The sequence below is a fragment of the Ahaetulla prasina genome, chromosome 16 (assembly GCF_028640845.1).
Source record: "Ahaetulla prasina isolate Xishuangbanna chromosome 16, ASM2864084v1, whole genome shotgun sequence".
Lineage (NCBI taxonomy): Eukaryota > Metazoa > Chordata > Lepidosauria > Squamata > Colubridae > Ahaetulla > Ahaetulla prasina.
The window spans coordinates 5,802,746-5,821,212 of record NC_080554.1 but is presented as its reverse complement, the minus strand read 5'-3'; the positions used below and the strand labels follow the sequence as shown (position 1 = coordinate 5,821,212).

Here is an 18,467-nt window from a genome sequence, read left to right as displayed (position 1 = left end):
GTAAAGGAATATCAAACCCCAGTTTGTCTGCAAGTGACTGTTACTGTATACAACCAGTCTCAGTCGTTTTCATGCGTAGGGTACTCTGCTCAACAGTCCACAATCTTGGTTGTGAACCCAGATTACCCTTAACACTGGTCACACCCACTCAGTTGGCCATGCCCACCCAGTTGGCCACACCTACCCAGTTGGCCATCCCACCCCTGCGAGGTCAACCACAGCCCTGATGCAGTCCTCAATGAAATTGAGTTTGACATCCCTGGTCTAGGAGGTTGTCTAAGGCTCTAGGACGCTCAAGATTCCTACAGATCAGGGGTCACCAACCTTTCAGACCTCAGAGACCACCCAATTCATAATTTTAAATCCCGCGGACCACTAATACGAATTTTTTAAAAAGATCAATAGTATTTAGTGCAACATAAAAAATGCAAATCATTTTTCTGTGGACCAGCAAAATTTTCTTGTGGACCACCAGTGGTCCACCGACCACCAGTTGGTGACCGCTGCTACAGATGACCTGGAGGGAGTGTGTCATGGCCCTGTCGGAGTCTGAATCGGAAGGGGAAGAGGAACGGCTGACATGAGAGTGAGAGAGTGGATCCGTTGGCTGTGGAGGATACTGGGGAAGGGCAAAGTCAGGCTGGGCAGAGCAGGGGAGAGGTAGAACAAGGGAGTTCAGATGAAGACCAAGGACCACTCCCTCCTCATCCTAGGCAGCGCAGGGAGGAACGGAGAAGAGAGCAACATGGGTTGCGTGGCTTACGAGGGAGGAAAGGGACCTGATCCTCTTTACAAGGCACAGCTGCTGCTGGAGTTTAAAAGGAAAGGCAAATGGGAGGGGCGGTTGTCGGGAACAAACACTGAGTTTATCTGGGGTTTCTTTGAATCCTGGCATCCTCCCAAGTGGCTTGATTTACTGTCATGCTACTTTCCTTGTGGAATTCCTTATTTTGCTTGCCCTGCCGGATTTATTACCTCGTCTTGCCTTTGGATTTTTTGTTAGAAGTTTTCTGCTTACAACATTTGGGGACTGAAGTATTGCCAGCCAAAGACTACGACAGGTTGGTGGAAGAGCTTTGCTCTCCAGGCCGGAGGGTTGAAAGGGACATTGGGGGACACAGTTGGTGATCATAAAGGGACTCATATCGGTTCTCTGGCTGTGTCGCTTTTGTGTCACGCCCTGGGTCATCACAGAGTGGGAGAGAAGTGCCAATACCTGGGTCGAGTAAAATCCACCCCCAAATCTCTGCTCTTCGGTCAACCACTTCATGACCGGCTTGACGTAGTTGTGATCTCCTTTCAGCAAAATGGACAGCAAGGTGTAGGCAGTGGTTTCAACCATCCTGGCGTTGCCCTCAGAGGGAACGCTGGCATCGAATTTGACGGGGGTCTCTTTCCAGAAACGGTAGGCTGGGGGGCTTCCTGCAAATGGGGAAATAACAGAGATAGTACATGTTAGAATAGAATAGAATAGAATTTTATTGGCCAAGTGTGATTGGACACACAAGGAATTTGTCTTTGGTGCATACGCTCTCAGTGTACATAAAAGAAAAAGATACGTTCATCAAGGTACAACATTTACAACACAATTGATCAATATATCAATATAAATCATACGGATTGCCAGCAACAAGTTATAGTCATACAGTCATAAGTGGAAAGAAATGGGTGATGGAAACTATGAGAAGATTAATAGTAGTGCAGATTTAGTAAATAGTCTGACAGTGTTGATGGAATTATTTGTTTAGCAGAGTGATGGCCTTCGGGGAAAAACTGTTCTTGTGTCTAGTTGTTCTGGTGTGCAGTGCTCTATAGCGTCGTTCTGAGGGTAGGAGTTGAAACAGTTTATGTCCTGGATGCGAGGGATCTGTAAATATTTTCACGGCTCTCTTCTTGATTCATGCAGTATACAGGTCCTCAATGGAAGGCAAGTTGGTAGCAATTATTTTTTCTGCAGTTCTAATTATCCTCTGAAGTCTGTGTTTTTCTTGTTGGGTTGCAGAACCGAACCAGACAGTTATAGAGGTGCAAATGACAGACTCAGTAATTCCTCTGTAGAACTGGATCAGCAGCTCCTTGGGCAGTTTGAGCTTACTGAGTTGGCGCAGAAAGAACATTCTTTGTTGTCCTTTTTTAATGATGTTTTTGATGTTAGCTGTCCATTTGAGATCTTGCGATATGATAGAACCCAGAAATTTGAAGGTTTCTACTGTTGATACTGTGTTGTCAAGTATTGTGAGAGGTGGAAGTATGGAAGGGTTTTTCCTAAAGTCTACCACCATTTCTACGGTTTTGAGTGTGTTCAGTTCCAGATTGTTTTGGTTGCACCACAAGGCTAGTCGTTCGACCTCTCGTCTATATGCGGATTCGTCATTGTCTCGAATGAGACCAATCACTGTTGTGTCATCTGCGAACTTCAGTAGCTTAACAAATGGATCATTGGAGATGCAGTCATTGGTATACAGAGAAGAGAAGTGGGAGAGCACACAGCCTTGGGGCCCCTGTGCTAATTGTACAGGTATTTGATGTGATCTTGCTTAGCTTCACCTGCTGCTTCCTGTTTGTTAGGAAGCTTGTGATCCACTTACAAGTCTGTTCCGGTACCTGTAGCTGGTTTAGCTTAGTTAGAAGAATGTCTGGAATGATGGTATTGAATGCTGAACTAAAGTCTACAAAGAGGACCCTTGCATAGGTCTTTGGAGACTCAAGATGTTGTAGGATGTAGTGCAGAGCCATATTAACAGCATCATCTGTTGATCTATTTGCTCGGTATGCAAATTGCAAGGGGTCTAAGAGCGGATTCGTGATGGTTTTCAGGTAGGAAAGCACTAGCCTTTCAAAGGTTTTCATGACTACAGATGTTAGAGCAACTGGTCTGTAGTCATTCAGTTCCTTGATGGTGGGCTTCTTCGGCACTGGGATGATGGTAGAGCGTTTGAAGCAAGAAGGAACATAGCACATCTCTAGTGATTTATTGAAAATATGGGTGAAGATGGGGGCCAATTGGTCAGCACAGACTTTTAAGCAAGAAGGAGTTATCTTGTCTGGGCCTGAAGCTTTTCCTGGCTTTTGTCTGTGAAATAGGTCCTGCACTGCATTTATTAGATAATCATCTAATCATCAACAGTGATTGGTCTCATTCGAGACAATGACGAATCCGCATATAGACGAGAGGTCGAACGACTAGCCTTGTGGTGCAACCAAAACAATCTGGAACTGAACACACTCAAAACCATAGAAATGGTGGTAGACTTTAGGAAAAACCCTTCCATACTTCCACCTCTCACAATACTTGACAACACAGTATCAACAGTAGAAACCTTCAAATTTCTGGGTTCTATCATATCGCAAGATCTCAAATGGAGAGCTAACATCAAAAACATCATTAAAAAAGGACAACAAAGAATGTTCTTTCTGCGCCAACTCAGTAAGCTCAAACTGCCCAAGGAGCTGCTGATCCACTTCTACAGAGGAATTATTGAGTCTGTCATTTGCACCTCTATAACTGTCTGGTTCGGTTCTGCAACCCAACAAGAAAAACACAGACTTCAGAGGATAATTAGAACTGCAGAAAAAATAATGGCTACCAACTTGCCTTCCATTGAGGACCTGTATACTGCACGAATCAAGAAGAGGGCCGTGAAAATATTTGCAGATCCCTCGCATCCTGGACATAAACTGTTTCAACTCCTACCCTCAAAACGACGCTATAGAGCACTGCACACCAGAACAACTAGACACAAGAACAGTTTTTTCCCGAAGGCCATCACTCTGCTAAACAAATAATTCCCTCAACACTGTCAGACTATTTACTGAATCTGCACTACTATTAATCTTCTCATCGTTCCCATCATCACCAATCTCTTTTCACTTATGACTGTATGACTATAACTTCTTGCTGGCAATCTTTATGATTTATATTGATATATTGATCATCAATTGTGTTGTAAATGTTGTACCTTGATGAACGTATCTTTTCTTTTATGTACACTGAGAGCATATGCACCAAGACAAATTCCTTGTGTGTCCAATCACACTTGGCCAATAAAAATTCTATTCTATTCTATTCTATCATATATATAAGTATAAGCACGAATTGAATACATAAAATGAATACAATTAAAGGGAACATTAGGACAGGGACAGTAGGCACGCTGGTGCGCTTATGCACGCCCCTTACAGACCTCTTAGGAATGGGGTGAGGTCTACAGTAGGCAGTCTAAGGTGAAAATTTTTGGGGCTTGGTTTTGGGATGAAACCACAGAGTCAGGTAGCGCATTCCAGGCATTGACCACTCTGTTGCCGAAGTCATATTTTCTTTAAGATATATTCTTCATCATGCCCAGAGAGAGAGAAATAACTGCCTCTGTCTAGGATCAAACTCACAGCCTCCTGATTGCGAGGCGAGAGCTCCACCTCTAGGCCGCCCGCACCACTCAAAAGGGGGACCCATCATCAGCTGGCGAATCGATTTGCTATAAGGAGGACTTTACCTTTCACTTGAGCTTCATTCTTCAAGTGAAGGTAGGCCGCGTGAAGGTCAGGGTGGTTGACCTTTGCTTGAGTGAGAGCATAAGTCACAATGGCTAAGACGAAGGTGTTTTGCGAGTGCGCGACGTTTTGCAGCAAATAACCCGCAGCCCTGTTCTCAGCGTCTGCAAATTTCTGCAAAGGAACAAGCAAAAGGGGTTATTTCATTTGGTGGCTTGTCAACTTTCTCTCAAAGCACTTCAAGCAATGGCGCCGATTGGTTCTGCTCTCATGTTATCTTGAAAAGCAGCCCCTCGGATGGTCGAAACAGCAGCCTCAGTAAAAGAAGTAGCATCGTGTCGTCGTTTCCCCCCAATCAAGCGATCACATCCAGACATGAAGGTCTAATGAAACTGCTTCATTGCTAAAAGACTATCGTGGTGCAGTGGCTTTGCAATCAGGAGGCTGTGAGTTCGATCCCAGGTAGAGGCATATATTGCTCTCTCTGGGCACAATGTTGAATGTATCTGCTGAACAAAACTCCGCACTGGCGACAGGAAGGGCATCCGGCCAGTAAACGCTCCGCTCCATTCAGATGCCCAGACTCCACTCCGCAAAGGGTTTAAGGCAGTGGTAGTCAACCTGGTCCCTACCGCCCACTAGCGGGCGTTCCAGCTTTCATGGTGGGCGGTAGGGGTTTTGTCCGATACTGAAGCACTTTCCTTTTTTTTTAATTTAATTGACTTTTTTAAAAAAAATTCATAGCATTATTTAAAAACATTTTCATTAGGTTTTCATAAAATTCCCCGTGACAATTTAAATTTCTGAAAATATACTATTTGAATCGCCCGCGCATAAGTTTAGTTCATGTTACCTAAGTGAAACTAAATGGCGCTGTAGTGCGACTGCAAACAAAAGAGCCTCGTCCCAGAATAGCTCGCACATCTCCCCCCCACACCACCCAGCTGTAACAGACAAGCAGAGCGGGTAGCCGGAGCCTGCCCCCCCAAACCCAACCCACAATGCACGAGAGGCATGCGCAGATGACGATACACGGCGCATTACTGTGGAACCAGTGGGTGGTTAGAAAATTTTACTACTAACAGAGATACAAAAGTGGGCAGTAGGTATAAAAAGTTTGACTACCCCGCTTTACGGGGTCATTAAAAGACCAAAAAAAAAATGCTAAAAGACTATGCACAGGAATCTTCTCAAATAAGGGTTAGAAGATTCCTCTTAACTCACCTCCCCCCTTCCAGGTTCTGCCATTCCTTTTCCTACGCTCCCCTCTTTAATCTGAATTCAATAGTCTAACAGCTGTCACCATCTGTCGTGTCCCACTCCTCCGCTGACGGCCGGGTCAGGGAAATCCAAATCAGGTGTGCCTCTGCAGCTCTGCCAAAGTCCTAGCAAAGTTCTCAAGGCAGGCAGGAGACCAGAAAGTGACTTCAGCAAGATAAGGTAGACTTTGCCTGACTCAGAGAATGCCAGAAAGCAGATCCTTTATATAGGCCATGGGATGTGGTTCCATGACTCAGCACTTATCCAGGCCTGCCCCTCCCTTCCTTCTGTTGCCGCCGCCTATCAATTCTCCTGAAGCGAGGTCACTCCAGTCTGCAGCTGTTGGTAATTGACCTTCCTCAGGCTCACATGCTGTGGGGGAGGGGGAGGGGTCTAGTTTCTCCGTTTGCCTGGGCATGGAGCCAGAGCTGGGGGCTGGAGACACTTCTTCCTCCTTGGCCTGTCTGGGCATGGAGCCAGGGCTGGGGCCGGGAGGCATGCTAGGACATTCCTCAGCATTCGGAAGCAGATAAGATAGGCACGGCTGCGGGGAAAGCGGACGAGGCACAACACCATCAGCTTCTCAATGCAAGAGTCAAACACAAGTGGGAGCGGAGCATGTTTGCATCCTAATTACCTCCGAGTATAAAGTTCCATCAAAAAGGATACGGAGATTTGACCACAGTGATGTTACTGATAGGAAGAAAGCAGACACACCTACCTGGAAGGGACACGTTTTTTTATATTCTGAAAACGCCATCAAAGTGAAGGCTGTAAGATACAGACGGTTTTCTCTCTCCTGGTCACGTAACGTAGCCTTTGAAAAGCAGCAAATAAAGTTAAGGGTTAGGGCGGAAACAATATTGTTCTCCTGATTCTTGGTTCCCGTCATGTATCAAGTTATAGAAATTAGTCTGCATCAATCTTCATTGCAAAGAACAGGCATGGCAAAACTCTACCAAGAAGGATCTCCATCCTTCTGAAGTAACCAATCCATCCTTGAAGCCTTCACCCAGCTACCCTCCACCCTAAAATCACTAAAAAGTTCTCATTTTTCACAAACCCTGTGAATAAGGGGAAGTGCTTTCAATCTCTGATCTCTGAGCATCTGGAATAGAATAAACAGAGTTGGAAAGAAGGGACCTTGGAGGTCTTCTAGTCCAACCCCCTGCTTAGGCAGGAAACCCTACACCACTTCAGACAAATAGTTATCCAACCTCTTCTTAAAAATGGAGGCCGAAGGGGCTAGGATGCTGAGCTTGTCGATCGAAAGGTCAGCAGTTCAGCGGTTCGAATCCCTGGTGCTGCCGTGTAACGGGGTGAGCTCCCATTACTTGTCTCAGCTTCTGCCAACCTAACAGTTCAAAAGCAGGTAAAAAATGCAAGTAGAAAAAATAGGGACCACCTTTGGTGGGAAGAGAACAGTGTTCCCTGCGCCTTTGGCGCTGAGTCACGCCGGCCACATGACCACAGAGACATCTTTGGACAGCGCTGGCTCTTCGGCTTTGAAACAGAGATGAGCACCGCCCCCTAGAGTCGGGAACGACTAGCACGTATGTGCAAGGTGAACCTTTACCTTTAAGCTGACAATGAAGTAATTCTCAGCTGTTCTAATAAAATACGTTTGTTTAGGACTGATTGTGTCTGGTAATAACTACTTGGGCCTAGGTCACAACATCAACAGACCAATAGATAAATCTTAATTGGGTTTAATTCTTACTCTACTTCCATACCTGAAGGGCTACGGGCTTGTAATCCGCGACTTCCCTGAAATATCCATCGTCCATTTGACAGATGTCAATCAACCAAGTCAGAGAGCTACACACCGTACCAAATTGATCAGGCATATATCGCCGAACTTGTCCAAAAACCTTTAGGATAAACGCGGTAATCCTGCCGAGACCAAAAGATAAAATTGAGCTCCTTCTTCAGATTTGGAGAAAGTTTTCAAGACATCCAAGAACAAACAGGAAAGAAAGGAAGTTGAAAATGATCCCACATCAGGAGACGGGGGAAAAATAAGACACATACGCATACATAAATAAAGGCAGATTTAACAGGATTGTATTGATCTCCTGCATGTTTTCCCTTTTTATTGCTGTTCTTTGAATCCTGCAAACCTGTCATAATTCCTGCTGTTCAGAACAAACAGCAAATAGCAAGTTGTCCATCTCTTCTTGAAAACCTCCAATGTTGGAGCATTCACAACTTCTGGAGGCAAGTCGTTCTACTGATTAATTGTTCTAACTGTCAGGAAATTTCTCCTTAGTTCTAGGTTGCTTCTCTCCTTGGTTAGTTTCCATCCGTTGCTTTTTGTCCTGCCCTCAGGTGCTTTGGAGAACAGCTTGACTCCCTCTTCTTTGGGGCAGCCCCTGAGATATTGGAACACTACTCTCATATCACTCCAAATGTTTCTTTCCCTTAAATATAAATTCCCTTTAAAATTGAGCTGACAGACCCACTATAGCTCCTCATATTATTGATTGAGATCTGCTCTTTCCTCCTGACTTATATAACAACAGAGTTGGAAGGGACCTTGGAGGCCTTCTAGTCCAACCCCCTGCCCAGGCAGGAAACCCTACACCATCTCAGTCAGATGGTTATCCAACATTTTCTTAAAAATTTCCAGTTGAAATTTTGAGGGCCCTGATACTAACAAAAGAAAGAAAATAATGAGAAAGAAAAGTATCTTTTTTTTTTCCTCCAATAAACTGAACTGGCATACCATAAACACCTTGGGGATCCAGCGTGGCGCCATCATAAATCTCCCTTCGAATACCTTCGGGCTAAAACCAAAAAACTGGTCAACAGCAATAGTAATCATCTACCACTTCATAGTACTTTACAGCCCTCTCTAAGCAGTTTACAGAGTCATCAAATTGCTCCCCAACAATATGGCTCCTCATTTTACCGACCTCGGAAGGATGGAAGGCTGAGTCAACCTTCAGCAGGTCAGGATCGAACTCCCAGCAGTGAGCCGAATTAGCCTGCAATACTGCATTCTAACCGCTGCGCCACCATAGTTCGTATAGAATTGTACGCATCAGACGGCCTATTTGCTTTCTGTTTTTAATGGCGTCATGTCTCTCTCTTCCTCCGATTCATACCAGCCCAAGCCTGCTCAGCTGTTTCACAGGATGAAATTCCCCTCTGCCAACTTATATATGAAACCAAACTATGAGGAGAATACATTTTATGAGGGTATCAAACTCTACTTGCCCCTTTGCCAAATGCAGGGTCTTCCTGCAAAAAATGTGAGCTAATTATCGAGTGCCAACCCCTTGCTCAAGCAGGAGACCCTATATCATTTCAGACAAATGGTTATCCAACCTTCTTCTTAAAATTTTTCAATGTTGGAGCATTCACAATTTCTGGAGGCAAGTTGTTCCACTGATTAATTATCAGGAAATTCCTCCTTAGTTCTAGGTTCCTTCTCTTCTTGATTAGTTTCCACCCATTGCTTCTTGTCCTGCCTTCAGGTGCTTTGGAAAATAGGTTGACTGCCCTCTTCTTTGGGGCAGCCCCTCAAATATTGGAAGACTGCTATCATGTCACCCCTAGTTCTTCTTTTTCTAGACTAAACCTACCTAATTCCTGCAATCGTTCTTCATATTTTTTGGCCTCCAGTCCTCTAATCATCTCTGTTCACTCTTTTCTGCACTCTTTTCAGAGTCTGTTACTAATATCCTTCCCATCTTTCCTAGTAGCTTCTGCTATTGATCTCGTATAATTATATATATATCATATAATTATACGATACCAATAGGAGAAGCTACTAGGAAAGATGGGAAGGATAATAGTAACAGACTCTGAAAAGAGTTTTTTTATGTTTGTTATTTGATTTGAAGTTGCCCCAAAGAAGAGGGAGTCAAGCTATTCTCCAAAGAACCTGAAGGCAGGACAAGAAGCAATGGGTGGAAACTAATCAAGGAGAGAAGCAACTTAGAACTAAGGAGAAATTTCCTGACAATTAGAACAATCAATAAGTGGAACAGCTTGCCTCCAGAAGTTGCGAATGCTCCAACACTGGAAATTTTTAAGAAAATGTTGGATAGCCATTTGTCTGAAATGGTGTAGGGTTTCCTGCCTGGGCAGGGGGTTGGACTAGAAGACCTCCAAGGTCCCTTCCAACTCTGTTATTATGTTATGTTATGTTATTTTTTAATTTTTTTATAAAAAATGTCAAATCAATGCCTGAATAGTGTGGCACCTGGGTGCCATACATTCCAATACAAACGAAACTGATCAGATTAAACCTTATTATTACATTCAATCAACTTATGAAATTCCCATAACACTATACATCTATATTAGGTTACAGTCTATCGCTATTCAATTATCCCCCCCATTTTACCTTATCACTTCCATTTTATCAAATAAAAATGTAACACATTAATATTCTCTTTATTTCTGTCTCTTCTATCTTATATTGCTTTGTTGCTGAGGGCTTATGCACCGGAGGCAAATTCCTTGAGGGTCCAGTCACACTCGGCCAAGAAAGAATTGAAAGGAGACGCATGGACAATCCTCCCCTCCACCTTCCGCCCAGGACCCAAGAGCTCAGCCTTACCACCACTCTTAAGGTCTTGACGAGGATTTCCTTGGGCGAGTCGCCATAAAGGGTAAGGTTGACGCTGAGGAGGCCTAATTCAAGAGGAAGAATTTTAAATGTCTCCACCATAATAGAAGAGCTCTGGATGTCTTTCAGATGAGAGCAGCTGCTGGTCTGCGAACCGTCCTTCAGGGTGTTAGCGGCACCAAAGAGGCAGATTCCTTTTTGCACGTTGATCTTCAGGCAAAACTGAAACAGCCACCATGAAGAATTAGAGAGCAGAGGACAATAGAGCCAGTAGAAACAACACTAAAATGGAGCACCAGGGTGCTCGCTTTATTTTGAATGGTATTGCTTTAAAACAAGAATCTCTTTTAAACGTAGCAACTTGAAGACTCGTGGACTTCAACTCCCTGAGTCAGCGTGTACTGGCTGGTGAATTCTGGAAGTCGAAGCCGGCTACAAGTCTTAAAAGTTCCCAAGTTTCGAGATCCCTGCTTTAAAACAGGCACAACACATTATATTACTTTGGTAGAGTAGTTTTTCTAACAATATAGAGCAGTGCTTCTCATCCTCACAACTTGACATGGCAGATAGAGGAGGAGGGGATGGGAGGAGGAGGAGGAGGAGGAGGAAGAAGAAGAGGAGGAGGAGGAGGAGGAGGAGGAGGAGGAGGAGGAGGAGGAGGAGGAGGAGGAGGAGGAGGAGGAGTTTAGATACCTGTAGTTTAGGTCACTGAAGTTCAGAAAAAAGATAAGTATTTTTTTTTATTTTATTTTTTATTTTTTATTTTTGATCCTATACTCAAATTATGCTCAATCAGGGCTGCTCGACCGCCACTCCCTCCCTTAAGGGTATTAAGTATTAAGTATTGTTCAGTATTGTTTCAGTATTAATTATGAGTTAAAGTGTCAAAGGGAATTGGCTTCTGCAGCTCTTTCATCCAAAACAGGACATTAAAAGATGTTGCAAGTTTACATCAAAATATTAGTTTTAGATGAGACTTTAGACTTTCTAACCACCACTACCCCAAATTATAATAATTAATAAGCAACTCTTTCAAAGCCCAGATCCTCTTTGCAACGCTCCTTCTGTTGTTATTCAAGGATAAATGATTGCCTTTCACTTACTGATAAGAGCTAGTTTGCATGGCTAATTTCATAACAGGGGAATGAAACAAGCCGTTCTCTGGGTTAGTTAAAAAAGCTTTTGACTGGCAAGATAAGTCCACATAGCTTAATGCCGTCTGGTGTTGGTTTTATGAAGAGTTCAAAAACCGAAAGCCGGTCTTAATCAGAGCAGCTGGCAAGAATTGTTGTGAGAACCTACTGATGTTGTGACAAATGAAGAATGTGTTGCTCGCCTCTCTATCTGTGTTTTGCGTGTGTTTTTGTAAACTGTGACATGCTAAGCGCACCTAAATTCCCATCCGATCTCCCATCCCACCCACTTTCTCTGAGAAACGAGATAGACCAAAACAGTTATGTAAATAATGTTTCCTGCATAGTTGTAGCATTGTATAACCAGAGTGTGAGAGTTAAAAGTCCCCCCACCCTGCAAACAAGGAGTGGCTCTTAAGCCACATTTGTTTTTTAAAACCTCTTGCTTACCCTAGACTTTGATGTTCTGTAATTGTAAACGGTTGCTTTTAATTCTATTTGCTCTCCTCGGACAACGGAGTATGGAATATGGACATTAACGAAAACATCTTTTATGACTTCCACTTCGAGAGTGTCAGCGACACAGATACCTGCGTATACCAGACAAAAGAGGAGACATTAATTATCTTTCGTTGGTCACATAAGCCTGTTTCAATGCTGGCAGGAAGGAAATATTTGAGAGGCTGCCCCAGAGAAGAGGCGGGGGTCAAGCTATTCTCCAAAGCACCTGCAGGCCAGACAAGGGATAATGGATGGAAACGGACCAAGGAAACCAGGAAATAAGGAGAAATTTTCTGACAGTGAGAACCATCAACCAATGGAACAGAAGTTGCCTTTGGAAGTTGTGGGAGTTCCATCCCTGGAGGTCTTCCAGAAGAGACTGGGCTGTCAGAAATGGTGTAAGGTCTCCTTGGAGGAGGGGGGTTGGGCTAGATGACCTACAAGGTCCCTTCCAACTCTGTTAATCTGTTAATCTGTAAATCTTCATCTAAATACTGGTAATTCTCGACTTACGAGCAGTTGCTTACTGCTTACAAGGTTGACTCAGCCTTCCATCCTTTATAAGGTAGGTAAAATGAGGACCCAGATTGTTGGGGGCAATTAAGTTGACTTTGTATATAAATATACAAATAGGATGAAGACTATTGCTTGACATAGTGTAAGCCGCCCTGAGTCTTCGGAGAAGGGCGGGATATAAATGCAAATAAAAAAACAAAAAAACGAAAACTGACTGTTCGAAATTACAATGGATTCCCCCACCCCCAAAAAGTACATACAGGTAATTCTAGATAGATTTACGAGAATAATCGAGCCCAAAATTTCTGTCACTAAGTGACCGGTCATCTGACTGGGAAAACTGTCAAAAGTCGTCCAAAAAAAATGCCCTCTGTTTCTGATTTTTAATAACGTGTTCCCAAAGTGAAGAACGGGTTGGTTTAACGACTGATGGGTTCGGTTTACGGCTGCCCCCCTGCCACAAAAAGGTCATAACATTGGGTCAGTCAAACGGCGGCCCACTTTGCGACGATCGTGGCTTATCAATGTAATGGGCAGGCTCTATTAGGGTCGTAAGTCGAGGATTTACCGGTAAAACCCAGGTTTTTAATCATAGGACGGTAAAAAGGAAAATTGGGGTGGTAAAATCTACTTCGGCTAGGGTTCAAGGCTCTGAAGAGCTATTGCATAGCACAGTGATGCACTTTTCTGGACCAAGCACCCAAAGTGCATGTGCCCGAATGCCCAAAATGCAATGCGTGACTCTGTGGCTCAGACTGCTAATGCAGTCTGTTATTAACACAGCTGCCTGCAATTACTGCAGGTTCTAGTCCCACCAGGCCCAAGGTTGACTCAGCCTTCCATCCTTTATAAAGTAGGTAAAATGAGGACCCAGATTGTTGGGGGCAATTAAGCTGACTTTATATATAAATATACAAATAGGATGAAGACTATTGCTAACATAGTGTAAGCCGCCCTGAGTCTTCGGAGAAGGGCAGGATATAAATGCAAATAAAAAATAATAATAATAAAAAAAAACCCTCCAAACTCGATTGCAGAAAATACGACTTCAGCAACAGAGCGGTCAATGCCTGGAATGCACTACCTGACTCTGTGGTTTCATCCCCCAAACTTCCAAAATTTTAACCTTGGACTGTCTACCGCTGACCTCACCCCATTCCTAAGGGGTCTGTAAGAGCACCAGCGTGCCTACTGTCCCTATCCTAATATTCCCTTTAATTGTATTCATTGGGCCTCTGTGGCTCAGACTGGTAAGACAGTCTGTTATTAACACAGCTGCTTGAAATTACTGCAGGTTCAAGTCCCACCAGGCCCAAGGTTGACTCAGCCTTCCATCCTTTATAAGGTAGGTAAAATGAGGACCCAGATTGTTGGGGGGGCAATAAGTTGACTTTGTATATAATATACAAATAGGATGAAGACTATTGCTTAACATAGTGTAAGCCGCCCTGAGTCTTCGGAGAAAGGCGGGATATAAATGTAAATTAAAAAAAATGCGCCCCACCCTTGCACATGGTACGTGCCCCCCGCATGCCCCCTGCCCTCCGCGCATGAGTGGCAGAGACTCAAAGACCAGCTGGCTGGTGGGAGGCGCGCACACGCTTGCATAGCAGAGCTGAACTGGGGTGACGGCTGGCGTACCCACAGAGAGGGCGCTGCGTGCCATCTCTGACACGCGTGGCATAGATTCGCCATCACGGCCATAGTGGGACCATTGCTTTCTTTTTTTAAAAAAAACCCTATATAAATCAATTATTTTACATACCTTTATCCGAAATGCTCACGCCTTGTATTTCCCAGGTAGTTAGAGAATCAGGCAAGGTGACCGGCAGATTTTTGGACCTGCATTGGATATAAAAATGAGAACGGATATATTAGTTTTAACGCAGACAGAATCCTAGAGCTGGGAGGGACTTCAGAGGTCCTCTAGTCCAAACTTTGGACTGCATCTCGGGGATAGGGCCCTGTCGTGTCCCACTCCCCCTCCGATAACCGGGTCTGGGAAGTCCGTATCAAGCGTGGCCACGAAGCCTCTGCAGCTTTGCCAAATTCCTTTCAGATTTCTCAGGGCAGGCAGGAATCCAAGTTGTGACTTCAGCAAACTAAATGAGACTTTGCTTGACTCAAAGTTGCTTGACTCAAGCTGGTCCTTTATATAGGCTGTGGGGTGTGGCTCCATGACTCAGCACTTATCCAGGCCTGCCCCTCCCTTCCTTCTGCTGACATCGCCTCTCAGATCTCCGGAAGCAGGGATCCTCCCACTGTGAATTCTCTTCCGCTGGATCTACTGCTGGTAATTCCAGCATGTGGCTGGCTCCCTGCTCACACGCTGTAGGAGTGAGGTTTGTTTGTTCATTCCTGACATCCTGTCCGGCCACGGGGCCAGGGCTGGAGGCTGGAGGCATGACAGGCCGTTCATCTTCATTATCAGACTCCGAATCTGATAGCAGGCTCGGGAGGAGACGGGAGGGGCCCGGATGAGGAGAGGAGGGAGGACGAGGCACAACAGGCCCAATTCTCAAGTCTGTCAAGATCCTTCTGAATCGGCTTGCCGATTCAGAAGTTGTGGGTGCTCCATCAATGGAGGTTTTCAGGAAGAGACTGGACATCCATTTGCCTGGAATGGTATGGGGATCTCCTGCTTGAGCAGGGGGTTGGACTAGATCAGGGGTCTCCAACCTTGGTCACTTTAAGACTTGTGGACTTCAACTCCCAGAATTGGGAACTCTGGGAGTTGAGGTCCACAAGTCTTAAAGTGGCCAAGGTTGGAGACCTCTGGACCAGATGATCTTCCAACTCTGTTATTCTATGATTCTATTCTTCAAACCACCTGAGGGCAGGACAAGTAGCAAGAATCTGAGCTACTAACAGTCAAGGGAAATGAGCGGGAGATAAGAAAGAAATCCAAGGTGGGCTGGAGTTAAATCTCTTGAGGGCACGCGGGGACTCGTGACTCGGTGGTGGGATTCAAAATTTTTTACTACCAGTTCTGTGGGCATGGCTTGGTGGGCGTGGCATGGCTTGGTGGGTGTGGCAGGGGAAGGATACTGCAAAATCTCCATTCCCACTCCACTCCAGGGAAAGGATACTGCAAAATTCCCATTCCCTCCCCACTCCATGGGAAGGATACTGCAAAATCTCCATTCCCACTCCACTCCAGGGAAAGGATACTACAAAATTCCCATTCCCTCCCCACTCCATGGGAAGGCTACTGCAAAATCCCCATTTCCACCCCACTCTAGGGGAAGGTTACTGCAAAATCCCCATTTCCTCCCAATGAGCTGGGACTCAGGAGGCAAAGAATAGATGGGGGCAGGACCAATCAGAGATGGTATTTACTGGTTCTGCGAACTACTGAAAATTTCCACTACTGGTTCTCCAGAACTGGTCAGAACCTGCTGAATACCACCGCGGTATTGACCCCGCCTTCAAGCTCAGCCTGGAAACCTCCTACAGCTTTTGTGTGATTATGACACATTTAATAAAGAGATTGAATCACGTCTAAGGAGTCAAGATTATACAGTCTTGTACCTTTGAACTGGATGGACTTCCCAGAGCCAACTTTCAGGGAAAAAACTACGGATTTGCGGGGCCACGTCCAATAGAGCATTAAAGGCTGTAAAAAAAAAAAATTATTGGACATACCAAAAACACATCATCAGTTAACAAATCAAAATAAAAGGGCTATACGAGTAGTCCTTGACTTACCGTTCGTTTAGTGACCGTTTGAAGTGACAAAAGCCCTGGAAAAAAAAGGGACTCGGGACCGTTTTTCACACTTAACAACGGTTACAGCATCCCCATTGTCGCGTGATCAAAATATTGAATGCTTGCCTACTGCTGTATCTAGGAGCCACAGTGGCGCAGTGATTAGAATTAGTATTGCAGGCTAACTCTGCCAACTGACAGCAGTTCGATCCTGACCGGCTCAAGGTTGACCCAGCCTTCCATCCTTCCGAGGACCCAGATTGTTGGGGGCAATAAGCTGACTCTGTATACCTCTTAGAGATGGCTGTAAAGCACTGTGAAGCGGTATACAAATCTAAGGCCTATTGCTGTTGCTCTAGGCATCCTTCCCTCCCTCCCTATCGTCCGTCTGTCTGTCTGTCTGTCTGTCTGTCTGTCTGTCTGTCTGTCTGTCTGTCTGTCTGTCTATCTATCTATCTATCTATCTATCTATCTATCTATCTATCTATCTATCTATCTATCTATCTATCTATCCTGATGCTGACTCTGTAAATTGCTTAGAGAGGGCTGTAAAAGCACTGTGAAGCGGTATATAAGCCTAAGGTAGGTATGCTAGGGGTATACATACCATTTCTCCCCAGAAGTAGATGCTTGTGTGTATCATTAAGGCGTCTCTTAAAAGCAAATTCGCAGCAAAGCCGGAAGGCATAAATGCACCTTGCCCCACCCTTAATGCGTTTGATTCTCTGTTGACACGTCTGCGGGAAGGGGTAAGGCTCCGCTCCGATCCGACAGCACTTCTGAATTTGCTGGTTTTGAAACTGGGCCACTGAAAGGATGATGTAAAAACAAAAACAGAAAGGACAACCGGTGGCTTAGAGCAGGGGTGCTATTCAGCAGATTCTGACAGGTTTGTAGCCTATGACTATCATTAAGTGTTGTAAGTGTTGTACCTTGATGAAGGTACTTTTTTTTTATGTACACTGAGAGCATATGCACCAAGACAAATTCCTTGTGTGTCCAATCACACTTGGCCAATAAAAAATTCTATTCTATTCTATTCTATTCTATTCTATTCTATTCTATTCTATTCTATTCTATCCTGGAGAACTGGTAGCAGAAATTTTGAGCAGTTCAGAGAATCGGCAAATACCATCTCTGGCTGGACCCAGGAATGGGGTGGGAATGGAGATTTTGCAATTCCCTTCCCCCAGGTGTGGGGAGGGAATGGAGATTTTGCAGTATCCTTCCCCTGGAGTGGGGGGGGAATGGGGATTTTGCAGTATCCTTCCCCTGGAGTGTGGTGGGAATGGAGATTTTACAGTATCCTTCCCCCGGGAGTGGGGTGGGAATGGGGATTTTGCAGTGTCCTTCCCCTGGAGTGGCGAGGGAATGGGGATTTTGCAGTATCCTTCCCCCGGGAGTGGGGTGGGAATGGGGATTTTGCAGTATCCTTCCCCCAGGAGTGGGGAGGAAATGGAGATTTTGCAGTATCCTTCCCCTGGAGTGGGGGGGGGAATGGGGATTTTGCAGTATCCTTCCCCTGGAGTGTGGTGGGAATGGAGATTTTACAGTATCCTTCCCCTGGAGTGGGGGGGGGAATGAGGATTTTGCAGTGTCCTTCCCCTGGAGTGGGGTGGGAATGGGGATTTTGCAGTATCCTTCCCCCGGGAGTGGGGTGGGAATGGGGATTTTGCAATATCCTTCCCCCAAGAATGGGGAGGGAATGGGGATTTTGCAGTATCCTTCCCCTGCCACGCCCACCAAGCCACGCCCACCAAGCCACGCCCACGGAACCGGTAGTAAAAAGAAATTGAATCCCACCACTGGCTTAGAGCCCTTCAGAATGTTTTGGGTGGGGCTGGAGAAGAGAAACAGCTGGAACTGAAATATTTCCAACAGAGGGCCAAGAAATGAAGGAGTAAGAAGCTTGCTTTAGTCTTGGATCAGGGATGAGATCATTAAGTACAGGTAGTTCTTGTCTTACAGCAGTTCAAGGGCACTGGAAAAAAAGTGACTTAGGACCATTTTTCTCTACTTATGACCGTTGCAACCTCCCGTGGTCAAGCGATTTACATTCAGATTCTTAACAACTGTCTCACATTTATGATGGTTGCGGTATCTGGTGGGGGGGGGAGGACGTATGTGATCCCCTTTCGCGAACTTCTGACCAGTAAAGTCAGCGGGGAAGCCAGATTCCCTGAACAACCGTCTTGCTAATTTGAGAACTGAGCCATGATTCGCTTAACGAATGTGGCGGGGAAATTTGTAAAATGGGGCAAGCGCCCCAGAGCATCAAG

The 18,467-nt window shown here is 45.0% G+C and overlaps 1 protein-coding gene across 1 annotated transcript in view; it reads right to left on the bottom strand.

Moving 5' to 3' along the window:
- C5 (complement C5) overlaps nucleotides 1-18,467 on the bottom strand; it is a 62,330-nt gene that overhangs the window by 20,300 nt on the left and 23,563 nt on the right. The window contains exons 19-28 of the mRNA XM_058159563.1: nucleotides 16,796-16,996; nucleotides 16,012-16,096; nucleotides 14,246-14,322; nucleotides 11,914-12,053; nucleotides 10,322-10,552; nucleotides 8,464-8,537; nucleotides 7,485-7,644; nucleotides 6,473-6,568; nucleotides 4,494-4,665; nucleotides 1,217-1,422 (exon numbers count right to left, since the gene is read on the bottom strand). Of these exons, the coding sequence (XP_058015546.1) occupies nucleotides 1,217-1,422; nucleotides 4,494-4,665; nucleotides 6,473-6,568; nucleotides 7,485-7,644; nucleotides 8,464-8,537; nucleotides 10,322-10,552; nucleotides 11,914-12,053; nucleotides 14,246-14,322; nucleotides 16,012-16,096; nucleotides 16,796-16,996 (1,442 nt within the window). The remainder of the gene's footprint in view (nucleotides 1-1,216; nucleotides 1,423-4,493; nucleotides 4,666-6,472; nucleotides 6,569-7,484; nucleotides 7,645-8,463; nucleotides 8,538-10,321; nucleotides 10,553-11,913; nucleotides 12,054-14,245; nucleotides 14,323-16,011; nucleotides 16,097-16,795; nucleotides 16,997-18,467) is intronic.